At 36.4% G+C, this 19,640-nt stretch overlaps 1 protein-coding gene across 1 annotated transcript in view; it reads left to right on the top strand.

The window, feature by feature from the left end:
- The window catches only part of TTC21B (tetratricopeptide repeat domain 21B), a 94,183-nt gene that overhangs the window by 31,102 nt on the left and 43,441 nt on the right, over positions 1-19,640 (top strand). The window contains exons 13-22 of the mRNA XM_068968770.1: positions 3,821-3,978; positions 5,957-6,181; positions 7,258-7,496; positions 9,014-9,086; positions 10,038-10,148; positions 10,865-11,003; positions 13,384-13,490; positions 15,084-15,272; positions 18,037-18,147; positions 19,038-19,119. Coding sequence (XP_068824871.1) covers positions 3,821-3,978; positions 5,957-6,181; positions 7,258-7,496; positions 9,014-9,086; positions 10,038-10,148; positions 10,865-11,003; positions 13,384-13,490; positions 15,084-15,272; positions 18,037-18,147; positions 19,038-19,119 — 1,434 coding nt within the window. The remainder of the gene's footprint in view (positions 1-3,820; positions 3,979-5,956; positions 6,182-7,257; positions 7,497-9,013; positions 9,087-10,037; positions 10,149-10,864; positions 11,004-13,383; positions 13,491-15,083; positions 15,273-18,036; positions 18,148-19,037; positions 19,120-19,640) is intronic.

A 19,640-nucleotide genomic window follows, 5' to 3' on the forward strand; every position in this document is an offset into this window, starting at 1 on the left:
ATAAAATTGTACAACTCTTAACTGTTTAGTTCTTTAAAAAAGATTACTATAAACTTCTGTGATTCAAATGAACTTCTGGAAAAATATAGTTCTACCACTTTAAAAAAAAGTCCATCAGATAGTACTAAAGCCAGGCAGTAAAAATTTATAGTCTTGAATCTCTCCTCTGAACAGATCATAATCCATCATTATTGATTCATTGGCATAATCAAATCTGATGTTTATCAGGTTTCAGATACTTAAGAAATACATTAATTAATTCCTGTCTAGTTTCTGTGATTGGTAGTTCATAGCTTTAAAAAAATAACCTCAGTTATAACTTTAGCATTTTAGGACACATACGTTTGGCAATATATATATAAGTAGACCATCATATGGGCCATATATATATATATATATATATCTTTGCTGGCTACATGCTCTGCAGAGTAAATTAAGTTTGTAAAGTCCTGTAGGGCAGAAACCACCTTAAATGTATTCATTCTCATGAACAGTTACTTCCTATATATAACAGAAAGAGTTAAGAGATTGACTTTATTAATTTTTTGGGTCTTGGTTTTAACTATTTTTAAAAAAGAACCAAATTATCACAAGAGTTTATTTCACCTCTAAAATACTTTAGTTGTAAGAAGTGAGTCTCTGATACCTTCTCCTAAGTGAGTTCTGTTGAGCCACATGATATTTCTACTTTATTTTCAGTTAGAATGGGTATCACCTACTAGATATTCAAATGGGACTTTGAATTCTGTGACTAATTTATTAAATACTTATTTATTTTGAATTTTTATATAATTCAGTCTCCATATATTAATAGTAATATTTCATTGCCAAAGTCTCTAGGAATTAAGTGCTTCCCTTGTAGCTCAGCTGGTAAAGAATCTGCCTGCAATGCAGGAGACCTGGGTTCGATCCCTGTTTCAGGAAGATCCCCTGGAGAAGGGAAAGGCTACCTACTCTAGTATTCTTGCCTGGAGAATCCCATAGACAGAGGAGCCTGGTGGGCTGTAGTCCATGGGATGGCAAAGAGTCGGACACGACTGAGCAACTAACTCTTGCTAGGAATGACCCCATTGTTAAAAAGAGCAGCTTGAAATCATGTGAAATAGTGCTGGCACATGTCTAAACAGTAGTATTCTTGCTAAGCTGCCAATTGCAGTGACTTCTGGTACAAACTACCTGGAGTTGGACCAGACTTACAGGTTAAGGGCACAGTCTCCATCAGACTGCCCTAGCTGTAGACAGCAGCCACAGGCTCAGGGGTTCCCAGAGCCATTTGCACGTTTACTTGCTGGCTGCAAATTTAAGGGTTCTGACGACTCCCATCAGGTTCAGTAGTTTACTCGAAAGACTCATAGAAGTCAGGAAAGCACTACAGCTAGGATTAGAGTTTTATAGCAAAAAATATCCATCTGAACTAGCAAAAGGAAGAGAAGCAGAGGTTGAGGTCGGGAGGGTCCCACGTGTGAAGTTTCCATTGTCGTTTCTTTGTGGAGTCAGGACACATCAACTTTCTGATGCATCAACATACGACAACACCTCTAGACCATTAGCAGCAGGGAAGCTCACCCAGGGTTCATTACCCAAGAGTTTTATTACATAGACAGCTCCCCTCTCCCCAGGTCAGGCGGTATGGATGACTCAGAGTCCCTACCCCTCTAATCACATGGTTGGGATCTCTGGCCTGGCCAGCCCTTAGTCATATTAGCATAAGTTATCAGGGCCTACCATGAATAACAAAGACACTCTTATTGCTTGGGTTATTCCAAGATTTAGAGATGGTCTCCTAGGAACCAAGGCCAGCCAAATTCTTCATTACAGAAGACCCTGACAGAGGCAGAACTGCAGGACAGAAATGAAATTTCTTTTTTTCCTCAAGAGAATTTGAGCTGATCTCAGATAAGAATGTGATATTGATGTGATGTTTGTTTGGCCTTTTTTCCCAACAATGACCTGTTTCTCCATTTTTAAGTAATTAGTGGCTTTCTAAAGCTAACTGGCCATATTCCTTCTCTTTACCTTTAGAAGAAACAAAAAAGATCTCAGTTATTCACATAGTTCTCTTTTTTTTTTTTTTCAGGCTCTTGTTTGCAAACCCTTCTTTTGGGAAATAATCTATTTTTTAAAACATATTTATTATTTGGCTGTGTCAGGTCTTAGTTGCAGTATGCACAGTCTTCACTGAATCATGTGGAATCTTTCATTGTGGCGTGTGGGCTTAGTTGCTCCATGTCCTGCAGGATCGTAGTTCCCTGACCGAGAATCAAACCTGTGTCCCCTACCTTGCAAGACAGATTCTTAACCACTGGATCACCAAGGAAGTCCCAGTAATAATCACTTTTTTTCAGGTTATCTCCGTGATCCTTCTCTTTCCTAAAAGAATGTGGGGGTGATAATTTACTTGCAAATTTATTATGCTTAATCCTCCTTTCTTTTTTTGCCTGTAGATTTCTGAGTGTTGGATTGCTTCAGAATGAAAACTCTAATATTGATTATGCTTGATGGTTAATTGACACATTTTGACACTTCATTTAATAAGTTATTATACTAACTCAGCCAAATTTTTGTTTATTAATCCCCTGTTTTTAAGAAGAATGTTTTCTGTTTAAATGGATTTCTGTTATAAGAAGGTTGAGCCTTTGGAACTGAAGGCCTGATTGTAAGCCTTATTTTGTTTGTTGAGGTGTCAGGTAAGTTCATAGAGAGTTATTGAACAGATAATAATTTAGCAGAGTTGCACAGGGCTCTTGTCTAGCTGTACCTGCTTAAGGCCAGTTTATGAGATGGCTAAATGTGAATCAATGTGGGTTATATCATGAAACTTCTAGCACCTAGAGTCTGTGCTGGTGTTTCTCTGAAAAGCCTCTTCCTCCCTTAGCTGTCAGCCCAAGGTAGAATCCAGTATTTTGATCACTTTCATTTGATCATTTCCTTCTGTTTTAAGACTCCCAGATATAGTTAATATCCTATAATGGAATATAATCTCCAAAAATACTGAGTCACTACTTATACCTGAAACTAACACAGTAAATCAGCTGTAAATCAACTATACTAAAAAAAAAAAAAAAAAAAAGACTTCTAGATATACAGTAGATGTGTTTCCAGAACATTTGAATATTTCAGTTAGTATTAAGAGGCATTTAAAATCTGTAACTCACATTTATAAACTTCTAGACTATATTCCTGTGCTTTTTGTGTTGTCTTTTGTGCAGTAGTAAAATTTGTGACCAAGAATGATTGCTAGATTAAATCTTTCTTGTTAATGTGGCACTGTAACTTTCTAGTTATTTTAAGTTTCTATGTTTTACATATTTTAAAGAAGTTATAAATTAAAAAAAAAAATAGACAAGGATAGTAAAAGTACATTTATAGGACTGTCAGTAACAGTGGTGATGGATTCTGATCTTTTCACATACTCTGATTTGCTCTTTATCACCAAGGGGATGGCCTGGCTTTGGATATAATCTTTCATGCAAACTAGAAAGAAGCGGATGGTGGCGCTAGTGTTAAAGAACCTGCCTGCCAGTGTAGGAGACTTAGGAGACGTGTGTTCGATCCCTTGGTCAGGAAGATCCTCTGGAGAAGGGCATGGCAACCCACTCCAGTATTCTTGCCTGGAGAATCCCATGATCAGAGGAGCCTGGTGGGCTACAGTCCACGAGGTCGCAAAGAGTCAGACATGACTGAGCAACTTAGTATTGCAGGTAGAGTTTAAGCTGAGGACCTCAAGGTCAAACACCAGAACTATCCATAGACTACTTTTCTCCCTCTTCTCTCAGATTTCCTCGTAATCTTTTTTTTTTTTACTTTGTTTCCTCACCAGGTGATATTGAAGCAGCTTATAATAACCTGCAGCATTGCCTAGAACACAGCCCTTCCTATGCCGATGCTCATCTCCTGATGGCTCAGGTTTATTTGTCTCAGGAAAAATTCAAATTGTGTTCTCAGTCTCTTGAACTATGCCTGAGTTATAATTTTAAGGTAAGTGTTCCAGACTCAAGTGGATAAGTCATATCGCTGTCCTTAAACCTTTAGCAAATGTTTACATGTTCAACTGTTTTGTATTTTAGCCTGTAACATTTTGCTAATAAATGAATTTTTTTAGTGGAAAATGTTTTGAGCTCGTTAGCATTAGGAGAAAAAAATGGAGGCACCTGTGGTTTAGTTTAACAAAACTATATGGACTTGGTAACAAAAGACCTGGAATTAGTGTCTGGTCTTTCTACCTCTCGCTCTCTGAACCTCAGTTTTCTTTTCTATAAAAGTTATATAATACTACTCTACAATTTTAATGAACATTAAATGTACTGTGAATACATATAAAGATAGTTGTCAGTTATAGAGCATTGTTGTTCAGTCGTTTAGTCCTGTCCTACCCTTTGCAACCCCATGAGCTGCAGCACGCCAGGCTTCCCTGTCCCTCACCATCTCCCAGAGCTTGCTCAAACTCATGTCCATTGAGTCGATGATGCCATCCAACCATCTCATCCTCTGTCGTCCCCTTCTCCTCCTGCCTTCAATCTTTCCCAGCATCAGGGTCTTTTCTAATAAGTTGGTTGTTCCTATCAGATGGCCAAAGTATTGGAGCTTCAGCGTCAGTCCTTCCAATATACAGGGTTGATATCCTTTAGAATTGACTGGTTTGATCTCCTTGCAGTCCAAGGGGCTCTTTAAAGTCTTCTCCAACACCACAGTTCAAAAGCATCAATTCTTTGGCACTCAGCCTTCTTTATGGTCCAACTCTCACTTCCATACATGACTCCTGGAAAAACCATAGCTTTGACTATATGGACCTTTGTCAACAAAGTGATGTCTCTGCTTTTTAATATAGAACATTGTGCCAAATATTTTTATGTTTTAGGATTTTTATTTTATTGTCTCTTTCTTGGACCTTGATTTTTAATAACTTTGGATACATCATCACAGAATGCCTAGTCATTTTGAAAGTTGGTATGTGGTTTGAGGACATAAACACACTAGATTTCTATCCAAGACATTCAGTGTAAACATCCCATATCCCTGAGCATTACAGAAAATCCTAGGTTCAGGGGCTTCCTGAAGTCTCGTTAGGAGCTCCTCAGACTTTCTGTTTGTCTGGCAGCATCTTTGACTCTTTGATGTGAGAACCCTTTAGTTAACTGGAGAATTCGAGTTGCAGGCAAGGTTTGTAGAAAGTAACACCTGGTTCTTAGGATAGTAGTTCTTAAGACTAGTGGTACATCACGACCCCAGTGCCAGCACCACACCCAATGAATCAAGATCTCTGAGATCAGAGCATAAGCTTGATTATTTACACAAGGACAACAGATAAACTTGATGCCTAGCTCTGGCTCAGAACCCAGCCTTAGGAGGACTATAGCCATCCTGGAGGTTAGATGGCTGCCACATCATCTCATTCTGTACCATCTTCTTTTCTTGACTCCTTCCTCATCGTCTGTCATTCTCTCATTTTTTCTGTATATGCCATTGGTAGCCAAACTAAAGACAGAAGCTTCAATAGTACACATTTCAGAGTAGTATCAAAGGGTAAAAACCCATGTTTGGTTAACATGCCCTGAATGTTTAATCTTAAAATTAGAAAATAAAAAGAAATTGTAGAAATCTGATAACTTATATTTCAGTAGGAGAAGTCTCAGATAAAGAAATTTCATTTTCTGAAAACTAGAATAATTTATTCGACTGTACTTGCTGGCCCTCTAAATTCTGTGTACAGTTTCTCTCCTATCATGGTAGCAGCACCTGTTGATCCACCAGGGAATACTAGGTAGTGGCAGGTTACCTGAATTCTGATTTTTCAATAAATGATCAGAACATGAGTAAGAGGACAGAAAAGGACCTCATGCATTCACAGGGTAGACTGTCCTCAGCGTTCCTATTATCATAACATTTTATGGATTGTAAACTATGTGTTGATGTTGTAAGCACTCCAAGGAAGGATTTCTGAATATTATTTTTTCAGGTGAGAGAATATCCTTTATATCATCTGATAAAAGCACAGTCACAAAAGAAAATGGGAGAAATAGCAGAAGCAATTAAAACTCTGCACATGGCAATGAGTTTACCAGGAATGAGGAGAATTGGATCTTCCTCAAAGACAAAATATAGAAAAACTGAAGTTGATGCAAGCCATCGTTTATCAGTCTTTCTTGAGTTGGCAGAGGTTCACCGTTTAAATGGAGAACAGGTAGGTCAAACTTAATTCAATTGCTCAGATCTGAACTTTGTTATCCAAGTATATATAGTCATAGGAAATGAAAATGCAAAAATTATTCCCTTGAACAAGTGGTTAAGTTTAGAAAATTTGTTTCTCATCACTTGGCACCAGATGGAAGCAAGTATGAATGCAATTCTGAGAAAAGAATTAGAATCTTGTAGAAAATGAGGAAGTTATCATTTATAATCTGTTTTTTAAGTTACAGCAGTTGCTTATCAGTTACTTCATATTTCATATTTTAGTGGCAAGTAAGGCTCTGTCTAGGTACTTGCCAAATCTCAAAGAATTTCTACTTCACTAACAAATTAACATAAAATGCATTTAATAAGGAGAACCAATTCCATTATAGATTGATTCTACAATGCACAATTTTTTTTCTTGGTTTAACATTTCTTAAATCAGAATTTTTTAAGAATCTCCTAAGTTGAGATGAATTAAAATAAATTATATTTTTGGTTCATTGAGGTACTGGCTTGGAAATTAGGAAATATTTTCACCTGGCATATAATAAAAATGATGTCCTAGTATAGGGAATAACCTGCTATGTAGTGAAGAACCATCTGGTCCAGAGGGTGACTGTGGACTGAATCCCACTGAAGATGCAGTAATGAACATAACAAAGAATTTAGGCTTTGGAGTCAGGCTGGTTCCATCATTTGTTAACTCCTTAACTGTCTGAGTCTATTTTCCTTATTGCAAGGTGGGAGGTAATTATAGTAACTACCTTGGAGGATTGTCATAAGAAGTAATGGGTTAATACAATGCTGGATGCAAGGTAAATGTTAATTAAATTACAGTAGCAGCAACTCTTACGTAGCAACTGCTGTTGTCATAGTTATAAGAACACTTTTCAGCTAACAAATATGTCATCTTAATTTGGTCTCTGAGTTTAGTTTTAAATTTTTGTGCTTTTCAAAAATCAATCAATATATCACAAATATCAAAACTGTGCTAGCATTTATTGTTCATTCTGTATTAGAAGAAGACCCCCATTTGTAGTGTGATTTGTTATAGTTTTGAATGTTATTTTGATGTCACCCTTACAGCACGAGGCAGCCAAAGTTTTACAAGATGCCATCCATGAATTTTCTGGGACGTCTGAAGAGTTGCGTGTCACTATCGCTAACGCAGACCTAGCTCTGGCCCAGGGGGATGTGGAGAGGGCTTTAAGCATGCTTCAGAATGTTACAGCTGAGCAGCCGTATTTCATAGAGGCCAAGGAAAAAATGGCAGATATATATCTGAAGCACAGAAAAGAGAAAATGTTATATATCACTTGTTACAGGTAAATGGTTCTTTCGGCCCATTATATTTTGACACATTTATCTCCTAAAATTAATCCCCAAATTTCTTTCTTCCTTTTAACTGCTTTTCGTATACTTTATAGATCCCTTCCTTAATGTGTTCTTGCTTCCTTCTACTGCAACCAGCCACAGTCACTCTAACCAGGTTATACTCTCCCTAAAACCTAAATCATAGTAATTACAATTTATTTCAGCCTGTGACTCCCTCCAGTTTCTCAGCTCAGTCTCCCTCCTCAGGTGTTGTTTTTGGACCTTGAATCTTCCTGGGTGGGAAGGAAAAGAGCAACAATTACGTGTATTCTAATAGCTTAAAAGCATTATGTAATGTAACAATTCAGGGACTAAATAGTCATGTTTAACACTGTCTCATAGCAGAAGAAAATTATGCACTTATTGCACTAAGGTATGGATTACAGAAATGGCAGGGGTTGAAAGTATCATACGCCGATGCCCTTAGGAGTTAGTGGGATACACAACACACAGACGTGAGTGTGCTCATGCACACACAGGTTGTTCTTACACTTCTCCCCAAACAAAAAGATAAAGATACAAGCACACAACCCATGTGAAAGAAAATTAATGTTTTTGTCCTTAAGAATGTTGATGAATTAAGTCATGTTGATTCATCTATATTTTGCAAATATCAAAGCCCAGAAATCTGTTCAGGTTCTTTGTAGTTACTGAGTGATGCAAAGAAACTGAGAAGCACCCCCTGTATAGTTGAATGGGCTGGAATTTCCTAAATTATGTTTTCTGTGATGTTTCTAAAAGATCAGCACTATCACCTCTAATGATATGACAGCATTTTAAAATTGAGTACATGGATTTGGATGCACTATAGTATAGTAGTTAAAAGCATAGTTTTTTTTTTTTTTTTTTTTTAAGCAGATCTGACACAGTAGCTATATAGTACACTCTTAGCATTATCTGTGAAGTCTTAATTCTCTTTTCTCATTAGTTTTTGGACCAATTAAATGAGATGTACACTAAAGACTTAGCACCATATTATTTGAGCAACTTTTGGTATTTTCACCTTTAGCAGTTCACATTTTGTAGATAAAAAGCAGCAGCAAATATTGAAATAGAAGATTTTGTATTTTTATTGTTGTATATGACGTACACCATGAATATCAGAGCTCAAAACACATAGGATGACAATAAGTATTTGTCATATTTTGGAACTTCATTCCCACATCATTTTAGAATTAAGGAGAGCAAAACATATTTCTGGATAATGAGAGCTTACATATTTACTATCTTGTCAGTATACTTCTACCTGCTTTTCAAGAAATGGAAAATTTAATGAAAAAGATTGTTGACCTAGAGTAAACAATCTGGTTGTGAGTATTGATAGGGTTTTAATAGTACGTATTACACTGTGGGATATAAAGAGTACTCAGAGGCTATTAGTTTATTGAAATAAGTGAGCTTTTCTTTTATTGGCTTAGAAGAAGAAATTTGTATTCAGTATGCTAAGTAGACTTCATCTGATTTCCAGAGAAATGGCTGAAAGGATGCCCAGTCCTCGGTCTTTTCTTCTCCTTGGTGATGCATACATGAATATTCAGGAGGTAAAGCTGTTGATACTACTGTATGTAGATTTAAAAACAAAACAAAAAACCAAAAATTCTCCTTTGTGATTAGCATAACATTCTACGGAAAGGAATTTGGGTTTTTTTCCCTCCATTTTTAATGAGATATAATTGACATGCAGCACTGTGAGTTTAAGATACAACATACTGATTTAACTTACATCATGCAATGATTATCACAGTAAGTTCAGTGACTATCCATCATCTTATATAGGTACAAAATTTTAAAAATAGAAAAAAATATTTGTTCTGTGATGAGACCTGTCAGAATCTACTCTTTCAATGTTTTTCACATATAATGTACCTCACTGTTAATTATTATGTTGTACATTACATCTGTAATACTTTTAACTGGAAGCTTGTACCTTTTGACCACCTTTATCCAGTTCCCCGCCTCTCATTTTACTAATGTTTACTTAATAGTTGAAGATCGTGTCATCACAATAAAAAGGAGACAACCGTGACAGTTAAAAAGTTGTAGTTGTCTTTTTCAAACGAAGATCCAGTTACTCAGCACTGTCATTTGAAACAGAGATGCCCGAAGTAAAGTGAGAGTCACCTTTAAAAGGGTGGAAAGAGCTACTGGCTGAGATGAAGTTTTCTTCAAAGGGAAGCAATCCTCTGACCCTCTGATTCTGTCTTTTCTAATGACTGCCAGATGAAAAGTCAAGCAGCTATCTCTCAGTTCTCATATGACTACTTATGAGGACCCGGACCTACTTAATATGGTTGGGGTTGTCCTACTAAATTATACCTGCGCTAGTGACTGGTCATTTCCCTGAAATTATTAATGTTTCTGGAATTAATATGTGCTTTATTAGTCTTGTTAAGTTTTCCAGATGTAGAGCTTAGTTATAGAAGTGTTGTCATTTAATGGGAGCCAACTAAGCTGTTGTTTTATTGCTTATTTTTTGTATCTGCCAACATTAGCCTGAGGAAGCAATAGTAGCGTATGAGCAAGCACTGAATCACAACCCAAAGGATGGAACATTGGCAAGCAAAATTGGGAAAGCTCTTGTGAAAACTCACAACTACTCAAAGGTAAATACTTCACATTTTTAGATATATCTGTTGGATCAAATTTGCGAACCCTGCTTGATGAGAGATCTTCAGCAAGCACTGTTTGTATCTTAATGGTTGGAAACCCCAAATTTGTTTTTACAAACTGGAATTTGTGTTAAGGACTTTCTCAGTGTCTCAGATTCTTCTCTGCTTCATTTTGCAAAGGATATTGGGACCCTAAACTTTACGTCAGGCTTCATTTTACACCCCAATTTTTCCATCAAGTAAATTAAGATATGTTTACTGTTAATATCTCTTTCATTATATGAAAAAGCATAATAGATATCCTTTCTGTTGAACCAGTTTTGAGCCATGTGCTTTGAGGATTTTTTTTTCTGTTTTTTGTTTTCTAGTCAAGAAAATGGATTTTCCTGTAGTTGTTACACTCTTGCCCTACTCCTTGTAACTGTTGAACGTATATATAACACCTAGCAAAGAATTTTCAGTCAGTAAATTTCACTAACTTTTGGAATAAAAATTGAGTACTTTTGTTATTTGTTAGAAGAAATTCTAGTTGCCCTCTGTGATTTTTGATTCTGTAAGAAAAATAACATACTTAACCAATAGTGCAAGTTTGTGTATAAGCTGCTTTTAAGTTACTTCCAGTTGCTTTAAGTCATAGTGTGTGTAGGATCTATGCTTGAATGCCACTCTCACTGCCTTTTCTTTTCCTAACTGTAATGGATTCTGTTTAGGCAATCACTTATTATGAGGCTGCTCTGAAAAGTGGACAACAAAATTATCTCTGCTATGACCTGGCTGAGCTCTTGTTAAAATTGAAGTGGTATGATAAAGCAGAAAAAGTTCTTCAGCATGCTCTAGCTCATGAACCTGGTATGAAAATCTAATTTTAAAAAGTATACCTGATATAGCTGATCCTTTTTATTTTGATATTAGTATGTATTACCTCCTTAGTATATGTGAGGTTGATTTGTCAGAATGTCAATCTACTAAAATAAGATATTTAAAAATATAAACAGATTTATGAAAGTTAATTGTGTTACAGAGAAACGCTTTACTTTCCAAAGTAACATAAAAATTAAGTTTAAAAAACTTCCTTTATTTCTATTAGAGTACAGTTGATTTACAATGTTGTATTGATTTTAAGTGTACAGCAAAGTGATTCAGTTATACATATATATAGTATATATATAATATATATACACATACCATTCTTTTTCAGATTCTTTTCCTATGTAGATTATTACAGATTACTGAGTAGAGTTCCCTGTGCTATATAGTAGATCCTTGTTGATTATGGTGATATGTATTTGTTAATCCCAAACTCTTAATTTATCCCTCCCTCCAACTTTCCCCTTTGGTAACCATAAGTTTGTTTTTGAAGTCTATAAATCTGTTTTATAAATAAATTCATTTGTATCTTTTTTTAGTTTCCTCATATAAGTGATAATCATATGATATTTGTCTTTTTCTGACTTACTTCATTTAATGTGAATCTCCAGGTCCATCCATGTTGCTGCAAATAACACTATTTCATTATCTGTAATGGCTAAGTAATAGTCCATTGTATATTTGAAGTTGATACTTAAAGCCTACTAAAGTTGAATGCATTTTTTAACTCCATAGAAATACTTGCGTGAGTCTTGTCAGACCTTGCTTGAAACACTACAGATAGCCTTAAAGGTTTTAGAGATTAAAGGAGTATGTTTTACTTCCATGGGCATAAGCATATTACATTTATTAGTATAAATACTTTCATTTAATAATTGTTTGCTTGGCACATCCAGTGGTGTACTTAGGTGCCTTAGTGCTTACATTAGTTTTTGAGGCAGATAAAATTATCTCCATTTTTAAATTAACAATCTGATACTCAGTTTTCTTGATGTTTACAGGTTCACCTAGCTGATTCTGATAAACATCTTAAATTTAACATGTCTGAAACTGAATTCCTTATCTGCCTCCCCACATCTGTTCCGTGTGTGGCCTTCATCTCAGTAACTTCACCTTTTCTTTACAGTTTCAGAGAGCCAAAATCTTGCCTTCACCCTTCTCCTTGTCCATTGGAAACCCTCTTGGTTCTTCCAGATGTATTCAGAATTCTCTCGCGTCTCCTTATTTCTACCACTGTCAGCCTGTCCTTGCTTATGTAGAACACAGCAGTAGCCTCCACCTGGTCTCCCTGTTTCCACCCTCAACCCGACACCCTGACACAGTCGCTCCTAACCCAGCAGCAGTGTTGGACCTTTCAAACAGTGGGAGCCCAGTCCCGCCTGCTCGAGGCCTCCTTGTCTCCCATTTCTCTCAGCGTTAACTGGAGTCTTACAGGGGCTTACACGGCCTCCCCAGGTACACGCTGCCACCCCTCTGACCTCTCCTTCCAACCTGCTCTCACCATTGTCACAGCCTCCTTGTGGTTCCTTGTACCACCTTTTCTTACCTGTAAAATAGCAATAACAAAACATGCCTCTCAGGTTGAAAGTTTAAAGAAACAATGTACGTAAACCACTTCAAACATAGTATGACGCACCTGATAAATGGTGGGAGAAACCACCTTTTGTTAATTATCTAGAGTTCTTTAAATACTCGAGCATTTGCCATGTACAAGGCTTTGTCTTAATTGCTTTGCATCTATTATTTAATAATTTATGAACCTGAAAGTTTACAATAATTCTATGAGATAAGCACTGTTATTTCCCATACTTTACAGATGAGAGGGAGGGACAGAAAGGATAGATACCCTGTTCAGTTTGTATCTTGTTAACTAGCAAGTGATAAAGCCTTGATTTGAAACCAGACAGGTTGACATCAAAGTCAGCCTTTATTATGTATATGTGTGTGCTTGTGTGTGTGTGTGTGTGTGTATATATACACTTTGTTTATTAAGTTCTACTATTAAAAAATAGCAGTTATCTTAATTGCAGGTACCAAATACCCTATCTTGTCTCTGAATAACTTCGATAAATGGAAATGCTTACCCACTTAATGAAAATTGAAATTCTTACTGTTTTGCTGTATTGTTCTCTTATATGTCTAAGAAGAGTATCCAGTTATTCTACAGTTCTTTAGCCTTTCTTCAGGCCACTTTTTAATCATAAATCCTTCCCCCTCTGCCAAATTTGTCCATTCTTCATTTAACTTCCTGAATATTATTAAACTTAATTCACTATTTTTCAGAATCAAGTTTAAGAACTTGTAGGAAAATGTAAACATTTGAAATGAATCATAATTTTTCCCAATATATTTTCTTTCATAGTAAATGAACTGTTGGCCCTCATGGAGGATGGACGTTTTCAAGTTCTTCTAGCAAAAGTTTACAGTAAGGTGGACAGACCTGATGACGCAGTCACTTCGTTGCAACAGGTAAGGAAAACACCTTCATTTGTGAAGGAATGAGCATGGGTGGCGGTCTCAGAAAGAAATATACCACATACAAAAAAAAAAAAGACAAGACAGTCTTTTGGCCCAGCTATTCTGGAAGATAAGTCAAATAGAAATAACATTTGAATGCCACTGGATTGTACTGTTTAAAAATATCATTGCTAATTATTATATAACAATTAGGAAAGGTTGATATTTTTAATCCTGTTTTACAACTGAAGAAGCTTGGTTTAATAACTTGCAAGAACTCACTCAACTAGTGTCAAAGACAGGAGTTAAACTCACTTTTCTTCTTCTGTTTATTTCTTCCATTTATTTATATCTTCTTTAATTTCCCTTAATAGTTTGTGGTTTTTCAATGTAGAGGTTTTATACATGTTTCCTTAGATGTATTCCTAAATATAAGTGGCTGATGTGTTTTGATGATTTCTTAATTTCTAGTTTGTTAACAGTATTTTTAGTACCATGACTTAAATTTTATCTAATGTACTCTGCATCTGTCAAGATGGTCATGTGACTTTTTTCCAATTTTTTTTTTCCTGTGGTATATTAAATTGATTGATTTTCAAATGTTAAACCATCCTTATATTCCTGAAATAAATGATACTTTGTGATTTTTTTAAAATGATATTGCTGGAATTTAAAGATATTTGCTAATATTTTGTTCAATATTTGTGCACATACATTCAAGAGAAAGACTGTTCTCTAAGACATGCTATTTCCTAATGTTTGGAACAATTCAGTATTAGCATCTTTGAGACCTTGAGGCTTCTTTGATGGTAGATTTTTATTAATGGATTTAAAATCTCTAGATTTCAGACTCATCATTTTGAAATTGTTTTCCTTCTAAGTGATGTCCTTAATACCTTCCCAAGAATGGAACAGCTAAGTTCAGTAGCCTCAGTGATTTTAGAGAGTGAGCATGTTTTACAGGGGTGCTCCCCTCAGAAAGACTGGACTGATCTATATGCCATTGACAGTATGTGGATGCACTTACTCCCTGAAAGTGAAGTTGCTCAGTCGTGTCCGACTCTTTGTGACCCCAAGGACTGTAGCCCACCAGCCTCCTCCATCCATGGGATTCTCCAGGCAAGAATACTGGAGTGGGTTGCCATTTCCTTCTCCAGGGGATCTTCCTGACCCAGGGATCGAACCCAGGTCTCCCGCATTACAGGCAGACACTTTAACCTCTGAGCCACCAGAGAAGTGCCAATATTTGATTCAATAACTTTTAGGTACTATTTTATTAATGTAATAAACATTTACAATTTTTAATGATAGTATGTAGGTATCTTTTCTAAATATTTGTTCCATGGTTGCATTTCCTCCTCAGAGAGTACATATAAAAGATTCTGTACTTCTGTAGTTTCAAAGATAATTGCATGGCTCATTTGCAAACAAGTACCTTTTGAAGACCTCAATTAAGACATTATCTTTGGATCCGGCTTTGTTACATTGAAGACCAATAATGCTTAAATAAATCTGTAAAATTATGCTACATGTGAATTATTGAGAATTGTTTCATTTCTTTTCTACTTCTTTTTTTAATTGCTTTTTATCCTTACATTTTACTAGGCTCGAGAATTACAAGCTCGGGTGCTAAAACGTGTTCAGATGGAACAGCCAGATGCAGTTCCTGCACAGAAACATTTAGCAGCTGAAATTTGTGCAGAGATTGCAAAACATTCTGTTGCTCAGCGAAACTATGAAAAAGCAATTAAGTTTTATAGAGAAGCTCTTGTTCATTGTGAGACAGATAATAAGGTCAGTACCTTTATAAAATTTTCAGCACCTTGTAATCCAGATGTCATCTCATTTCCCCAAATGTAAACTTAACAGCTTATTTACAAAGATTTGAAAAGAAAAGTACCAAAAATGCAAGTTAAAATATTAATATTGGTTTTATAAATACTGTAAAATACATGATTGCTTGAATTAATAATGTTAGAGTCTAAAAATTATTATGGAACAAGTGATAAAAAGTAAATCTGTAAGCTTTTTTTTATGTTCATCTATGTTTTAATAATTACTGTAAAATGATTTCTCAATCTCAAATACCTGAATCTAGAGGATTCAGTTCAGTAAACTGAATACCTGTTGTGTATCAGTGTGTTTAGTGCTGGATATACAAAAGGCTAGATTGAATCTCAAATTCAATTGGCACAATGTTAGAGTAAATGTAAAGGTAATATTCGTGTAGAAAACATATACATGGCCAGTATTTTCTGAAAATTTTATTTGAATTTTATTGGCCTGTATCATTGATTTATAATGTTAGTTTCAAGTATACAGTGAAGTGATTCAGTTATACATATATTCATTCTTTTTCAGATTCTTTTCTCACATAGGTTATCACAGAATGTTGAGTAGAGTTCCTGTGCTATACAGTGCTTGTTCGTGAAAGTCACTCAGTCATGTCCGACTCTTTGCAACCCCATGGACGATACAGTCTATGAAATTCTCCAGGCCAGAATACTGGAGTGGGTAGCCTTGCCCTTCTCCAGGGGATCTTCCCAACCCAGGGATCGAACCCAGGTCTCCCACATTGCAGGTGGATCCTTTATCAGCTGAGCTACCAGGGAAACCCTGTCTTGTATACAGTAGTGTTCATATGTTAATCCCAAGCTCCTGATTCATCTCCCCACTACATTTCCCCTTTGGAAACCATAAGTTTGTTTTTGATATCTATAAATCTGTTCCTGTTTTGTAAATAAGTTCATTTGTGTCATTTTTTAAAAATTAGATTCCACATATGAATGATACCATAATTTTAGTTATTCTGAGTTCACTTAGTATGATAACCTCTAGGTCCATCCATGTTGCTGCAAGTGGCATTATTTCAGCTTTTTTGTGAGTAATATCCCATTTTAATATGCACCACATCTTTATTCCTCTGTCGATGGACACTTTAGTTTGCTTCCATGTCTTGGCTGTGGTGAATAGTGCTGCTATGAACGTAGGGATGAATGTATCTTTTCCAGTTATGTGTTCTCCAGATATATGCCCAGGAATGGAATTGATGGATCATATGATGGTTCTATTTTTAGTTGGTTTTTTTTTTTTAAAAAAAAAAAAAAACCTCCATACTGTTCTCCTTAGCGGCGGTACCAATTTACATTCCCACCAAGAGTGTAGGAGGGTTCCCTTTCTCTACACCCTCTACAGCATTTGATGTAGACTTTTTTTAGGGGGAAGGATAATTTTTTTCACAGAATTTTGTTGTTTTCTGTCAAACCTCAATGTGTGGCTCAGCTGGTAAAGAATCTGCCTGCAATGCAGGAGACCTGATATAGACTTTTTGATGATGGTCATTCTTGACCCAGTGTGAGGTGACACCTCACTGTAATTTTGATTTGCATTTCTCTGATAAGTGACATTGAGCATCTTTTCACCTGCTCTTTGGCCGTCTGTATGTCTTCTTTGGAGAAATGTCTATTTAGATTTTCTCCCCATCTTTTGATTGCATGAGCTGTTAATTTTGGAGATTAATTCCTTGTTGTCACATTGCTTGCAAATATTTTCTCTCATTCTATGGGTTATTATGGTTTCCTTTGCTGTGCAGAACTTTTCAGTTTAATTAAGTCCCATTTGTTAATTTTTTTTTTTCCATGACTCTAGGAGGTAGAACCAAAAAGATACTGCTGCAGTTTATTTCAAAGAGTGTTCTGTGTTTTCCTCAGAGCATTGTATAGTGTCCAGTCTTGCATTCAGGTCTTTGATCCTGAGTTTATTTGAGTGTGTGGTGTTAGAGAATGTTCTAATTTCATTCTTTAACATGTTTCATGTAGTCTCACATGCGTGTGTCTTCCTTCACACCTCTCTCTTGACTTGCCCGCCAGAAGGCAGCGGGGAATGGCGGCCGTCAGTTCCCCACAGGAGCCGTCTGCTAGTGCTGATAGTTTGCAGGCAGCATCTCTAGGATTTTCTACTCTCAGATCTTGGTAGATGATTAATATTTTTTTAAAAAAAACAGTCTAGTAAATGGCTAAATATTTAAGTGATGTAAAACACAAGACAACCATGTTCTAGAATTTGAAGTTTAAGATTGAACATTTTGAATTAATATAGCCCTTTCAGACATAAGGCAAAAATAAATGTTTATATGTCACAACCAAACTGGTACCTTGTTCAATGATAACTAATGTGACTGAAATTTTCGTTGTAAATCTGGAGCAATTCTGCTTTAAGCCTTTTATTGATATTTTACAAATGAGGAAACAGATTTAGAGAGGTAAAGGGCCGTGGCCCCATCACGGAGATGCTTGGACTAGAATCTTAGCTGCCAGTTTTGGACCTGTTCTTTTCACAATGCTTTGTCTCTCTCTACTTTTCAAGTGCGTTACAGCCTGTTTTTCCATAATTTTCCCAGTATAAGAGAAACTAGAGATGAGCAAACCTATAGCTTTACCTGCCTGTCGTGGTTGACATTTTTTTTGTACTAACTTTGGTCAAGTGACATCTGCGCCCTAGACACTTTCCTAACTTTCTGCTCTAGACTGTTTCTAATTAACCTTGCCCTTCTCTGTAGATAATGCTGGAGCTGGCCCGATTATACCTGCTACAAGATGACCCTGACGCCTGCCTGCGGCACTGCGCTCTGCTTCTCCAGAACGACCAGGACAATGAGGCCGCCACCATGGTTAGTCCAGGACACTTCAGTGCCAGTAGGGCGGTCGTGTCTTGTATTTATTCCATGTGGCAGTTTCAAATTTTACCTGATAAAACTAATAGTAGATGTGAGGCCTGGCTCTTGTTGGCTTTTGAGAAAAATAATATTTTTAAGATTATTAGTACATTTTTAGTTTTTCTGTATGACTAAAAGGATGCCTGGTCAGGAATGGTTCATGTGGTCAAGTTATAATTTCCCAAAGACTGTTTACTTAAACATGCTGGAGTTTTTAACAGTTTCAGTCAGACTTCCTGAATTACAGAGAAAATTCTTCATATAACATTTTAACACACTGTGCTTTAAATAGTTTTGCTTGTCTTTCTCAATTTTATGAGGGTTGAGGTTTTTGTTAGCTTTTCAAACAGCTTCATAGATGACAGTTTGTGAGGTTCATTTAATAATTTGACAAATGAGTCACTATAACTGAAAAATACAAGAACTCTCCCTTTTAAAACACATAATAAGAAAATCTCAGTAAGTCTTGCTAATTTTAAATTCCTTTGAGATATTATTTGGGGTTTTTAAAAGATTTTCTTGTTATTTTTACAAAGTCTAGTGAGGTGTCTTCTCTATGATAACACATAGAGTGCAGTTTCCTTCAAATTTCTGTTTTAAAAATAACTGCTTAAAACATATTTTCTGCTAAAAAGTTTTTGTGAACACAGAGATCTGTTTCACATCCTTGACAGATCTCAGTGCTAATCTGCTTAAGGTGTACTTGAATTTTAAATGGCTCCGTTTTATAAAACTTTGCCCTCATGTTTCTCCTATGTGTTTTCATAGCAGTCAACCTTGATAGGAATAATATGCTTTGTAAAATCACATGGCTGTATTTTTAGAACCAACTTTTACCTTTATAGATGATGGCAGATCTCATGTTCAGAAAACAGGACTATGAACAAGCCGTGTTTCATTTACAACAGCTTTTAGAACGAAAACCAGGTAAATGTCTGCTGATTTTATCTTCAAATGCAGTTAACGCCTTTTCTCTTTTTGGCTGTTACACTTCTTGGAAAAACCACAACTAGTGGTCAAATCCAACCCTGCTTATTCCACACCTGCCCTTGAGCAGCTCAGATGATTATAAGGGAAATGACTGGTCATTAAAGTCACTGGTCTCATTTTAAGACCATCAACCGCAAATGTGCCCTCAGATGCTACCAGGCAATCCTACTGTATCTCTCTGATGAATTTGCTCACTCCATCTCTGTTTTACACTTCTTCCTCTCGCTTCAAACCTCTGATAACCTTTCCCCTTTCCTCATCCTCAGCTAGGAGCCTCCCCTCCTGGCTCACTGAGAGGACATGAATACCTAGAAGAGAAAGTCTCCCTCTTCCTGTCCCCAAGGCAGCCTGCCCCAGCCCTTTCCCCCTTCAGGCCTGCCGCACCCCGCCCCCCCCCAGCAGCACGGCTCCCTGTGGGCACTGCCCTTGCTTCCTGAAGGGCTTGCCTTCTGGCGTCT

Source organism: Capricornis sumatraensis, chromosome 3 (genome assembly GCF_032405125.1).
Source record: "Capricornis sumatraensis isolate serow.1 chromosome 3, serow.2, whole genome shotgun sequence".
In the NCBI taxonomy this organism is placed as follows: Eukaryota; Metazoa; Chordata; class Mammalia; order Artiodactyla; family Bovidae; genus Capricornis; species Capricornis sumatraensis.